The following is a 13,564-nucleotide window of genomic DNA, read 5'->3' on the forward strand; positions in this document are numbered from 1 at the left end:
GTGTTGTTTATCAAGGCAACACCTGCATCAAGCTCCTGCCCACCTACAATTACAACACCCCTAGTGATGACAATGGTACATTCCCGACACCACATGGATGGATTGATGATGGAACTTCAGGGTAGATTGGGTCATACGTGTTTTGTAATAAGCTTATGACAATATGTGCAAATAAATAAAAAAGCCAATAATAAAATGAACATGAGTTTTATACATCTAAATTATCACAAAGGGGTCTCCAAGTTAAGTAGACCCAAGTGCCAACATCTTTTGTATGGCCTTTGATGATGTTCACTGCCCCTCAGCCCCCCTTATCAGTGAAATGAATCAGACTTTACTGAATATTCCAGATGAGTGCAAGTGCAGTGTAGAAGTCCCAGAGGGGGGAAAGCACTGGCCTGTTGTGAAGTGTCTGCAGCTGATTGTACAGCAGTTTATTATCTTTTACATGATTACCTGAATGACTGCTGCAGTCTGCTCTTATCTTCTACTCCCAGTACATTGTTTTATTTGGATTGAACATCTTTGTGGCAGCACACTGGGGTTATCCAGTTGAGGTGCATCATATGCCATACTGCACACTGTAAACATGGCTGCCATTTACCCGTGTGTCTCACTCCTCCGCAACTTTAAAAAATATGGGACAATAATAGCAGATCAAGACCATTGATGAAATGCCACATGTACCAAACCTCAGAGACTCCCCCAGGAGTGGTGTCTCCAGTACAAGTTTGTAGTAAGACCATTGGAGGTTGCATTTACTGCTCATCATGAACTTTATGACCACCAGCACAGGAGGAGCCAGGGTATTGGCAACTGTGTGTGTTTAGGGTGTGTGTGCACAATTCCCAAGTAACTAACACAGGCTGACATGTCCAGCAAAGGACACACCCCTACACCCCCAGTGACCAGGAGGAGCCAGGGTATTGGCAACTGTGTGTGTTTAGGGTGTGTGTGCACAATCCCCAAGTAACTGACACAGGCTGACATGTTGTCCAGCAAAGGACACACCCCTCCTTCCCCAGTGACCAGGAGAAGCCAGGGTATTGGCAACTGTGTGTGTTTAGGGTGTGTGTGCACAATCCCCAAGTAACTGACACAGGCTGACATGTTGTCCAGCAAAGGACACACCCCTCCTCCCCCAGTGACCAGGAGGAGCCAGGGTATTGGCAACTGTGTGTGTTTGGGGTGTGTGTGCACAATCCCCAAGTAACTGACACAGGCTGACATGTTGTCCAGCAAAGGACACACCCCTCCTTCCCCAGTGACCAGGAGAAGCCAGGGTATTGGCAACTGTGTGTGTTTAGGGTGTGTGTGCACAATCCCCAAGTAACTGACACAGGCTGACATGTTGTCCAGCAAAGGACACACCCCTCCTCCCCCAGTGACCAGGAGGAGCCAGGGTATTGGCAACTGTGTGTGTTTGGGGTGTGTGTGCACAATCCCCAAGTAACTGACACAGGCTGACATGTTGTCCAGCAAAGGACACACCCCTCCTTCCCCAGTGACCAGGAGCACCAGCTGACCAGCTGTGTAACACCTATCTCGCTAACCGAAAAGTGGCTGTCTAACCTTTGACTGATGTTGATGATGTTATTCATTGATTGGGAGGGATTAATTAATGTAGTGTGTCATGGCCCCCCAGCTGTGACTACTTGTGTCAAGGTGCATGTAGTTACAACTGTGGCACTTTGGCGTACACCATCTCCCAGATACACATGTTCTTACCTTCTGAGCAAAGAAGAGTTACACAGATGTAGAGGATATGTTGTACTGTCTGCAGGAAGTTGTGCCTGTCTACTGGAAGTGACCACGCAGACATCTTGGAAACCTGAAGTAAAAGTTATTTCTGTAATTCATAAAATCCTGCGATTGAGACAGCATGTGCATTATACATGTAGCAAGGGACGAAACTCTGTAAAAAATCTTATTGAAACACCAATTTTCGAACTCAGTCTAGATGAATATCTGACAGACACTGTGCATTAAGTAAAACAAGGAAACACTGAAAATATTGTTTATAGAGACACCAAAACATTGAACGGCTCCAGTCCAGCATGATACTAATGCAAAGTTACATAATATAATATGAAACAGTTTTGCTTTTGGAAACAAATGCTGCACATATTTCAATCTAAGTCCAGTTTGTTGCCAAGGAAACACTAGAAATATTTGTTTAGAACACATGATGTTCCAGAACACAAGGTGTACTGTATGTGTCCTCTATTCCAGAATACAAGGTGTACTGTGTGTGTTCTCTATTCCAGAACACAAGGTGTACTTTGTGTGTGTCCTCTATTCCAGATGTGTCCTCTATTCCAGAATACAAGGTGTACTGTGTGTGTTCTCTATTCCATAACACAAGGTGTACTTTGTGTGTCCTCTATTCCAGAACACAACACCAAACATTGAACGGCTCCAGTCCAGCATGATACTTATGCAGTGTTTCATACTAAAATATGAAACAGTTTTGCTTTCGGAAACAAATCCTGCACATATTTCAATCTAAGTACAGTTTGTTGCCAAGGAAACACTAGAAATATTTGTTCAAAACACATGATGTTCCAGAACACAAGGTGTACTGTGTGTGTCCTCTATTTCAGAACACAAGGTGTACTGTATGTGTCCTCTTATTCCAGAACACAAGGTGTACTGTGTGTGTCCTCCATTCCAGAACACAAGGTGTACTGTATGTGTCCTCCATTCCAGAACACAAGGTGTACTGTGTGTGTGTCCTCTATTCCATAACACAAGGTGTACTGTGTGTGTTCTCTATTCCATAACACAAGGTGTAGTGTGTGTGTTCTCTATTCCAGAACACAAAGTGTACTGTGTGTGTGTCCTCCATTCCAGAACACAAGGTGTACTGTGTGTGTCCTCTATTCAAGAACACAAGGTGTACTGTGTGTGTCCTCTATTTCAGAACACAAGGTGTACTGTGTGTGTCCTCTATTCCAGAACACAAGGTGTACTGTGTGTGTCCTCTATTTCAGAACACAAGGTGTAGTGTGTGTGTCCTCTATTCCAGAACACAAGGTGTACTGTATGTGTCCTCCATTCCAGAACACAAGGTGTACTGTGTGTGTTCTCTATTCCATAACACAAGGTGTACTGTGTGTGTTCTCTATTCCAGAACACAAGGTGTACTGTGTGTGTCCTCTATTCCAGAACACAAGGTGTACTGTGTGTGTCCTCTATTCCAGAACACAAGGTGTACTGTGTGTGTCCTCTATTCCAGAACACAAGGTGTACTGTGTGTGTTCTCTATTCCAGAACACAAGGTGTACTGTGTGTGTTCTCTATTCCAGAACACAAGGTGTACTGTATGTGTCCTCTATTCCAGAACACAAGGTGTACTGTGTGTGTCCTCTATTCCAGAACACAAGGTGTACTGTGTGTGTCCTCTATTCCAGAACACAAGGTGTACTGTATGTGTCCTCTATTCCAGAACAAAAGGTGTACTGTATGTGTCCTCTATTCCAGAACACAAGGTGTACTGTGTGTGTCCTCTATTCCAGAACAAAAGGTGTACTGTATGTGTCCTCTATTCTAGAACACAAGGTGTACTGTATGTGTCCTCTATTCCAGAACACAAGGTGTACTGTGTGTGTCCTCTATTCCAGAACAAAAGGTGTACTGTATGTGTCCTCTATTCCAGAACACAAGGTGTAGTGTGTGTGTTCTCTATTCCAGAACACAAAGTGTACTGTGTGTGTGTCCTCTATTCCATAACACAAGGTGTACTGTGTGTGTCCTCTATTCCAGAACACAAGGTGTACTGTGTGTGTCCTCTATTTCAGAACACAAGGTGTACTGTGTGTGTCCTCTATTCCAGAACACAAGGTGTACTGTGTGTGTCCTCTATTTCAGAACACAAGGTGTAGTGTGTGTGTCCTCTATTCCAGAACACAAGGTGTACTGTATGTGTCCTCCATTCCAGAACACAAGGTGTACTGTGTGTGTTCTCTATTCCATAACACAAGGTGTACTGTGTGTGTCCTCTATTTCAGAACACAAGGTGTACTGTGTGTGTCCTCTATTCCAGAACACAAGGTGTACTGTGTGTGTCCTCTATTTCAGAACACAAGGTGTAGTGTGTGTGTCCTCTATTCCAGAACACAAGGTGTACTGTGTGTGTCCTCTATTCCAGAACACAAGGTGTACTGTGTGTGTCCTCTATTCCAGAACACAAGGTGTACTGTGTGTGTCCTCTATTTCAGAACACAAGGTGTACTGTGTGTGTTCTCTATTCCAGAACACAAGGTGTACTGTGTGTGTTCTCTATTCCAGAACACAAGGTGTACTGTATGTGTCCTCTATTCCAGAACACAAGGTGTAATGTGTGTGTTCTCTATTCCAGAACACAAGGTGTACTGTATGTGTACACACACTCTCCTATCCAGGGCAGACAATGTTATCATGTGGCTAAGACTCACACAATCTTTGTAACATGCGGAAATTACTTGGTGAAGAAGAACCTGCACATGGTCAGCCATGAGCTGAGTAGTAAATGTCATTACGTGCAGCATGTTTTGTAACTTGGAGAGTAAATACACTTGGAGCGTCAAAGATTGTCTACCACAGACATGTGTCTGGATGCACCTTCTTCAAGCTGTTAGTTTCTGTTCTATGTTATAGAATCCATCACACCAAACATTCAAGGAAACTGGTAATTGTGAACAATTGAACATAATTTGATTTATCACACAACGATGTTGAACAAACATGATTCTCTGAAAAAAATCTTTTGTTTGAATCTATTGTCTGTGCTTGTCTATTTGATGAAAACTTGAAGACTAGCGCTAGCAAGTGTCCATGTACTAGCAAGTATGAAGCTCAATTACAGAAAACCGGAGTAAACAAATTCAACTCAGTTTCATTGATTACAAGGGAAACTGGTTTTCACTCCTACCAAAATAGTGCCACGGCACTGTAGTTGACCTGGGTATGTTGTCAACAGTCTAAAATGTCAACAAAGACAGCCAACTGCCAAAGTATTGACATCAAGAGCATTTGGTTCAACAGATTCTTAAAAAACAACAACTTTTTTTTCAACATTGTCTGCATCTACCACAGACATATTATCATGCTCAGTTATCTATGTCCTTTCATGATAATTAAATGTTTGAACTTGTGAATAGGTAATCAAAAACTAACAATCCTAATGATTTGAACAAAGGTGATTATGTTTATTGAGTCAAGCAATTTGAGACTATTTACGAACATGGTCAAACTACAAGGTCAACCTGTACAATACGGCACAAGAAGAACATATGTGTTCGACTACTATGAATCCCACTACTACCTATATATATATATTTTCAATTTAATTTCATTCTGATTAAAAATTAATTAGTCATTGCCACCACATCTTGAACAGCTTCAGCTTCCCTGGAGATGATGGTGACAGTGCTGGCGTCCATATTTGATTTTGGATCATAATGCCTGTAATGAACTTGAACTTGAAAATATGGTGACCATCTCATCCACCAAGTGTCAGGCCTCTTGGCCATCAAGTTGTGAATAAGAGGCTTTTTTTTACCCTTTTCCTACAAAATCAAAGATGGCTAGCAGGTGGACATATTGGAATACAGTTTTGATGCTTTCAACAAACTTGAGCCCCCATAGTAACAAACATTCATATCAATTTTCTGTTGAATCCATGAAACTATTTGAGAGTTGTTGAAAATCTATACTGACAATGCATGATGATGACAACTTACTGTCGAGGTCAACTAAAGATCAAAAGGCCTTTCAGGCCCAGTGAGCAAAACACTGATCTCCTCATATAAACTGTATACTGGTGAAGAAAGAGCTGCAACACAACTGAGGTGTGGGGTGTGGGGTGGGGGGGGTGGTTACATACAGTCTGGATACGGATTCAGGGCAGTTACCAGAGTCTCGATCTGCAAGGTCTGTATGGCAATGAACAGATTAAATGACCTGCGGTCATTGTCACTTGGTCATTCCTTGATATATCGTAAGCAATACACTATGATAACAATGGACTGTCCTATTGTTCTTGGGGTCAAGCCAGCTAGACCTGGCACATTTATTTGCTTACCATGTTGAGATTTTTTGTTATTGTATAGGACCAATTATCATTTCATGACAGAAGTTGGTCACCTGCTTAACAACAAGGACATACATCACACATTCGAGAGAGATGTGTAACAGATTTACACAACCAAGCAGACAAATCATAGAATCCACTAATAGTTTTTACCCAGCTCTGAACCCTGGAAAACTAGACATATTTGAAACCACTTTTGGCGAATACTATTTTTTTTTATTGTTTTTTTTTTTTTGTACTGACAATACAAGCATCGGTTCCCTGTTTTCTCCTGAGCCTGCAGTGCTTGTTCTACATGACATAACATGGCTACAGATCCACATCTTCAAGATGGCCCCTGACAGACTGAGCATTCCTGCCAACTGAATCAACCCCAACTGTCAGCCAGCACAGAGCACCCCACAGTGGTGTAACAACTGCCTCCCCACGCTGCCAGTAGGCATGTATACAAGTACAGCTTTGGTAGCAGTTTGTTCATCAATTTACTCTAGTCTTTTAATAGCAAGCTATCACCCTTAATAATGAGGGAATGCAGGAGAGAATAGGAGTGCCACATACTCCACAGTCACTGAATGACTCATGTTCCCTTGGTTGTGTCCTGTCAAGCCTCCACCCAAGTATAGCCTCCACCCAAGTATAGCTTTCACCCAAGTATAGCCTCCACTCAAGTATAGCCTTCACCCAAGTATAGCCTCCACTCAAGTATAGCCTTCACCCAAGTATAGCCTCCACTCAAGTATGGCCTTCACCCAAGAATAGACTCCACTCAAGTATGGCCTTCACCAAAGTATAGCCTGCACCCAAGTATAGCCTCCATCCAAGTGTAGCCTCCACTCAAGTATAGCCTCCACTCAAGTATAGCCTGCACCCAAGTATAGCCTCCATCCAAGTGTAGCCTCCACCCAAGTATAGCCTCCACCCAAGTATGCCTTCACCCAAGTATAGCCCCCACCCAAGTATAACCTCCACCCAAGTATAGCCTCCATCCAAGTATGTCTTCCACCCAAGTATAGCCTCCGCCCAAATATAGACTCCACCCAAGTATATCCTTCACCCAAGTATAGCCTCCAGCCAAGTATAGCCTCCACATAAGTATAGCCTCCAGCCAAGTATAGCCTCCATCCAAGTATAGCCTCCACCCAAGTATGGCCTCCACCAAAGTATAGCCTCCACCCAAATATAGCCTCCACCCAAGTATATCCCCCACCCAAGTATAACCTCCACCCAAGTATAGCCTCCACCCAAGTATAGCCTCCAGCCAAGTATATCCCCCACCCAAGTATAGCCTCCATTCAAGTATGGCCTCCACCCAAGTATAGCCTCCAGCCAAGTATAGCCTCCATTCAAGTATGGCCTCCACCCAAGTATAGCCTCTATCCAAGTATGTCTTCCACCCAAGTATAGCCTCCACCCAAATATAGACTCCACTCAAGTATAAACTTCACCCAAGTATAGCCTCCACCCAAGTATAGCCTCCACCCAAGTATGTCCTTCACCCAAGTATAGCCTCCACCCAAGTATAGCCTCCACATAAGTATAGCCTCCAGCCAAGTATAGCCTCCATCAAAGTATAGCCTCCACATAAGTATAGCCTCCACCCAAGTATGGCTTCCACCCAAGTATAGCCTCCACCCAAACATGTCCTCCACCCAAGTATGTCCTCAACCCAAGTATAGCCTCCACCCAAATATAGCCTCCACCCAAGTACGGCCTCCATCAAAGTATAGCCTTCAGCGAAGTATAGCCTCCACCCAAGTATAGCCTCCAGCCAAGTATGTCCTCCACCGAAGTATAGCCTCCAACCAAATATAGACTCCACTCAAGTATAAACTTCACCCAAGTTTAGCCTCCACCCAAGTATAGCCTCCACCCAAGTATGTCCTCAACCCAAGTATAGCCTCCACCCAAATAGAGCCTCCACCCAAGTATAGCCTCCAGCAAAGCATAGCCTCAACATAAGTATAGCCTTCACCCAAGCATAGCCTCCACCCAAGTATAGCCTCCACCCAAGCATAGCCTCCACCCAAGTATGTCCTCCACCCAAGTATGTTCTCAACCCAAGTATAGCCTCCAGCCAAGTGTAGCCTCCATCAAAGTATAGCCTTCACCCAAGTATAGCCTCCAGCCAAGTGTAGCCTCCATCAAAGTATAGCCTCCACCCAAGTATAGCCTGCACCTAAGTATAACCTGCACCTAAGTATTACCTCCAGCCAAGTATAGCCTCCACCCAAGTATGGCCTCCACGCAAGTATGGCCTCCATACAAATATAGCCTCCACCAAAGTATCACCTGCACCCAAGTATAGCCTTCACCTAAGTATGCCTTCACCCAAGTATAGCCTCCACCCAAGTATAGCCCCCACCCAAGTACAGCCTTCACCCAAGTATAGCCCCGACCCAAGTATAGCCTTCACCCAAGTATAGCCCCCACCCAAGTATAACCTCCACCCAAGTACAGCCTTCACCCAAGTATAGCCCCCACCCAAGTATAACCTCCACCCAAGTATAGCCTTCACCTAAGTATGCCTTCACCCAAGTATAGCCCCCACCCAAGTATAGCCTCCACCCAAGTACAGCCTTCACCCAAGTATAGCCCCCACCCAAGTATAACCTCCAGCCAAGTATAGCCTTCACCCAAGTATAGCCTCCACCCAAGTATAGCCTTCACCCAAGTATAGCCTTCACCTAATTATAGCCTCCACCCAAGTATAGCCTCCACACACACACACACAAACACACACACACACACACACACACACACACACACACACACACACACACACACACACACACAGAGTGTTGTGATGCCCCCCTGTTGATATGGAGCATGCCAGCTGTCTATCTCACTCTCCATCCATGTCAAAACATGACTAACCAGTGATGGCAGTCTGGTCAGCTGCCAAACAAGCATGCAGCCACAACTATTCAAGAAATGATGACTGCCCAGGTCTGAACACAATCTGCAGATGCTGACCACCTCTCCCATTGAGCACAACCAAATCATTTATTAGTCACGGCAAAAGAAATAATTCATAAAAACATAACATCTAGATATGACTATAAATCTTTACTACAACTATTGTGTCTTATCAATACAGTATCTACATCATTATAGTGTATGCTGCCAGTGCCATGTTTATACACTATGAATGAAAATAATATGTAATATCTCCATATATAATGTTCATCATGTATATCTACCTCTCATGTTTATAGTTATATTTATTCCCATATGTAGATAGTTTGTACCCTGTCCCACAAGGGTGTTCTGTACAATAAAAATTCTTGATTCTTGATTCTCACGGAGTCTGTTGTAAATCAATCTCAGGAGGACCCATGGTACAGCAGTGGCCATGGATACTTGGGACATAACTCCTGACACACAGGTCAATGCCTCCCTTCTATGTGTCTTGTCCAGCAAGGAGATATGGCTTCGGTCCCTTGGCCACAATATGGCTGGTACATTACAAACATAATAAAATCCTACTCTCACTGTTCTAGGTCACATGAAATACTATAAAAACATATTTTTTTTAACAGCCCGATGTCGAAAGGACTTGAAGCAAATAGGTCCATTAGATTAATGCAAGAAAATGATCATAGTTTAGAGTCCTATGAAACAACACACACATCATTCTACCACATTGTAAACGTATATCCTTAAGTTCCCTTGGTGCCCATCTAGCAGCAGATGTGACACATCTCTCCTCACCTCTGTGCTGCACACCCAAGTGTGGACCATCCATCAAATCGAGTGCAGCTAGTGGAGCCACATACTGTCTTAGTGGGGCATATCCCAACCTTACCTGCCATCAGCAGGGTCTACACATGCACGGACCCCGAACACATCCACATCTCACAAGCCTATCACCTTACTGAGAGTGATACATATGCAGATAGGGGAATGTTTGACACACAGATAAGCGTCCACAAAACATGACATTACATCCACACCACAGACCTTATGTTTGTGACTGACATACTATTCCTGGCTGTGTGCAAGTTTACTGCTCCTGATGATGTGCGTATGTCATGACCCACATGTGTATGCATCACAAAGTAAACTCTCTGACAGCTCTTTTTGATTGACATTTTGGTTGCATGTTACAGTACATTACATTTTCACACCTTTCTTTCCTATTGTCTTTCCTGTAGCAGACATTGCCTATGTATTGGTTAATGTCTGGAGACTGGGATACAGTGCAGGAAAAGAGTCACTGCTCAGAGCCTGGATTCTACCAGTGGTCACTAGTCACTGCTCAGAGCCTGGATTCTACCAATGGTCACTAGTCACTGCTCAGAGCTTGGATTCTACCAATGGTCACTAGTCACTGCTCAGAGCTTGGATTGGATTCTACCTTTGGTCAGTAGTCACTGCTCAGAGCTTGAATTGGATTCTACCTTTGGTCACTAGTCACTGCTCAGAGCTTGAATTGGATTCTACCTTTGGTCAGTAGTCACTGCTCAGAGCTTGAATTGGATTCTACCAATGGTCACTAGTCACTGCTCAGAGCTTGGATTGGATTCTACCTTTGGTCAGTAGTCACTGCTCGGAGCTTGAATTGGATTCTACCTTTGGTCACTAGTCACTGCTCAGAGCTTGAATTGGATTCTACCAGTGGTCACTAGTCACTGCTCAGAGCTTGAATTGGATTCAACCTTTGGTCACTAGTCACTGCTCAGAGCGTGAATTGGATTCTACCAATGGTCACTAGTCACTGCTCAGAGCTTGGATTGGATTCTACCTTTGGTCAGTAGTCACTGCTCGGAGCTTGAATTGGATTCTACCTTTGGTCACTAGTCACTGCTCAGAGCTTGAATTGGATTCTACCAATGGTCACTAGTCACTGCTCAGAGCCTGGATTCTACCAGTGGTCACTAGTCACTGCTCAGAGCCTGGATTCTACCAGTGGTCACTAGTCACTGCTCAGAGCCTGGATTCTACCAGTGGTCACTAGTCACTGCTCAGAGCCTGGATTCTACCTTTGGTCACTGCTCAGAGCCTGGATTCTACCTTTGGTCACTAGTCACTGCTCAGAGCTTGAATTGGATTCTACCAGTGGTCACTAGTCACTGCTCAGAGCTTGGATTCTACCAATGGTCACTAGTCACTGCTCAGAGCTTGGATTGGATTCTACCTTTGGTCAGTAGTCACTGCTCAGAGCTTGAATTGGATTCTACCTTTGGTCACTAGTCACTGCTCAGAGCTTGAATTGGATTCTACATTTGGTCACTAGTCACTGCTCAGAGCTTGAATTGGATTCTACCTTTGGTCACTAGTCACTGCTCAGAGCTTGGATTGGATTCTACCTTTGGTCAGTAGTCACTGCTCGGAGCTTGAATTGGATTCTACCTTTGGTCACTAGTCACTGCTCAGAGCTTGAATTGGATTCTACCAGTGGTCACTAGTCACTGCTCAGAGCCTGGTTTCTACCTGTTGTCACTAGTCACTGCTCAGAGCCTAGATTCTACCAATGGTCACTAGTCACTGCTCAGAGCCTGGATTCTACCAATGGTCACTAGTCACTGCTCAGAGCCTGGATTCTACCTGTTGTCACTAGTCGCTGCTCAGAGCTTGGATTCTACCAATGGTCACTAGTCACTGCTCAGAGCCTGGATTCTACCAGTGGTCACTAGTCACTGCTCAGAGCCTGGATTCTACCAGTGGTCACTAGTCACTGCTCAGAGCCTGGATTCTACCAGTGGTCACTAGTCACTGCTCAGAGCTTGGATTCTACCTTTGGTCACTGCTCAGAGCCTGGATTCTACCTTTGGTCACTAGTCACTGCTCAGAGCTTGAATTGGATTCTACCAGTGGTCACTAGTCACTGCTCAGAGCCTGGATTCTACCTTTGGTCACTAGTCACTGCTCATAGCTTGAATTGGATTCTACCTTTGGTCACTAGTCACTGCTCAGAGCTTGGATTCTACCAGTGGTCACTAGTCACTGCTCAGAGCCTGGATTCTACCAATGGTCACTAGTCACTGCTCAGAGCCTGGATTCTACCTTTGGTCACTAGTCACTGCTCAGAGCTTGGATTCTACCAGTGGTCACTAGTCACTGCTCAGAGCTTGGATTCTACCAGTGGTCACTAGTAACTGCTCAGAGCCTGGATTCTACCAATGGTCACTAGTCACTGCTCAGAGCCTGGATTCTACCAATGGTCACTAGTCACTGCTCAGAGCCTGGATTCTACCAGTGGTCACTAGTCACTGCTCAGAGCCTGGATTCTACCAATGGTCAGTAGTCACTGCTCAGAGCTTGGATTCTACCAATGGTCACTAGTCACTGCTCAGAGCCTGGATTCTACCAATGGTCACTAGTCACTGCTCAGAGCCTGGATTCTACCAATGGTCACTAGTCACTGCTCAGAGCCTGGATTCTACCAATGGTCAGTAGTCACTGCTCAGAGCTTGGATTCTACCGTTGGTCACTAGTCACTGCTCAGAGCCTGGTTTCTACCTGTTGTCACTAGTCACTGCTCAGAGCCTGGATTCTACCAATGGTCACTAGTCACTGCTCAGAGCCTGGATTCTACCAATGGTCACTAGTCACTGCTCAGAGCCTGGATTCTACCTGTTGTCACTAGTCGCTGCTCAGAGCTTGGATTCTACCAATGGTCACTAGTCACTGCTTAGACCCTGGATTCTACCAGTGGTCACTAGTCACCGCTCAGAGCCTGGATTCTACCAATGGTCACTAGTCACTCCTCAGAGCCTGGATTCTACCTGTTGTCATTAGTCACTGCTCAGAGCAGTATTTTGGTTTTTCAAATGGTTTCATCTTGAATTGAGATCCAAGTCTATGTAACCCACAAGATCTCACCCATTTCATCACTATAAAAGCAAAGAATATAATGACCCTATAAACCGAAATTATCTCATTCTTAACATTCTCATTCCAGACAGCAGGACATCTGCAACTGGTCTTTCACTACAGGCAGAAGCAGTCATGTTCCAGTGGGGCAGGAGGCAGTCATGTACCGGCAGGGAAGGAAGCAGTCATGTACCGGCAGGGAAGGAAGCAGTCATGTACCGGCAGGGAAGGAAGCAGTCATGTTCCAGTGGGGCAGGAGGCAGTCATGTACCGGCAGGGAAGGAAGCAGTCATGTACCAGCAGGGAAGGAAGCAGTCATGTACCGGCAGGGAAGGAAGCAGTCATGTACCGGCAGGGAAGGAAGCAGTCATGTTCCAGTGGGGCAGGAGGCAGTCATGTACCGGCAGGGAAGGAAGCAGTCATGTACCGGCAGGGAAGGAAGCAGTCATGTACCGGCAGGGAAGGAAGCAGTCATGTTCCAGTGGGGCAGGAGGCAGTCATGTACCGGCAGGGAAGGAAGCAGTCATGTACCGGCAGGGAAGGAAGCAGTCATGTTCCAGTGGGGCCGGAGGCAGTCATGTACCAGCAGGGAAGGAAGCAGTCATGTACCGGCAGGGAAGGAAGCAGTCATGTTCCAGTGGGGCAGGAGGCAGTCATGTACCGGCAGGGAAGGAA

General features: G+C 45.1%; 1 protein-coding gene across 4 annotated transcripts in view; it reads right to left on the reverse strand.

The window, feature by feature from the left end:
- LOC139458353 (kin of IRRE-like protein 1) overlaps positions 1–13,564 on the reverse strand; it is a 230,737-nt gene that overhangs the window by 41,175 nt on the left and 175,998 nt on the right. For all 4 annotated transcript variants that reach the window (XM_071239751.1, XM_071239747.1, XM_071239748.1 and 1 more), the window contains one exon: positions 1,729–1,831. In XM_071239751.1, the coding sequence (XP_071095852.1) occupies positions 1,729–1,822 (94 nt within the window). In that variant the 5' untranslated portion in view covers positions 1,823–1,831. The remainder of the gene's footprint in view (positions 1–1,728; positions 1,832–13,564) is intronic.

This window comes from Haliotis cracherodii, unplaced genomic scaffold (genome assembly GCF_022045235.1).
Source record: "Haliotis cracherodii isolate W230 unplaced genomic scaffold, xgHalCrac1.p SCAF_12, whole genome shotgun sequence".
Taxonomy (NCBI): domain Eukaryota; kingdom Metazoa; phylum Mollusca; class Gastropoda; order Lepetellida; family Haliotidae; genus Haliotis; species Haliotis cracherodii.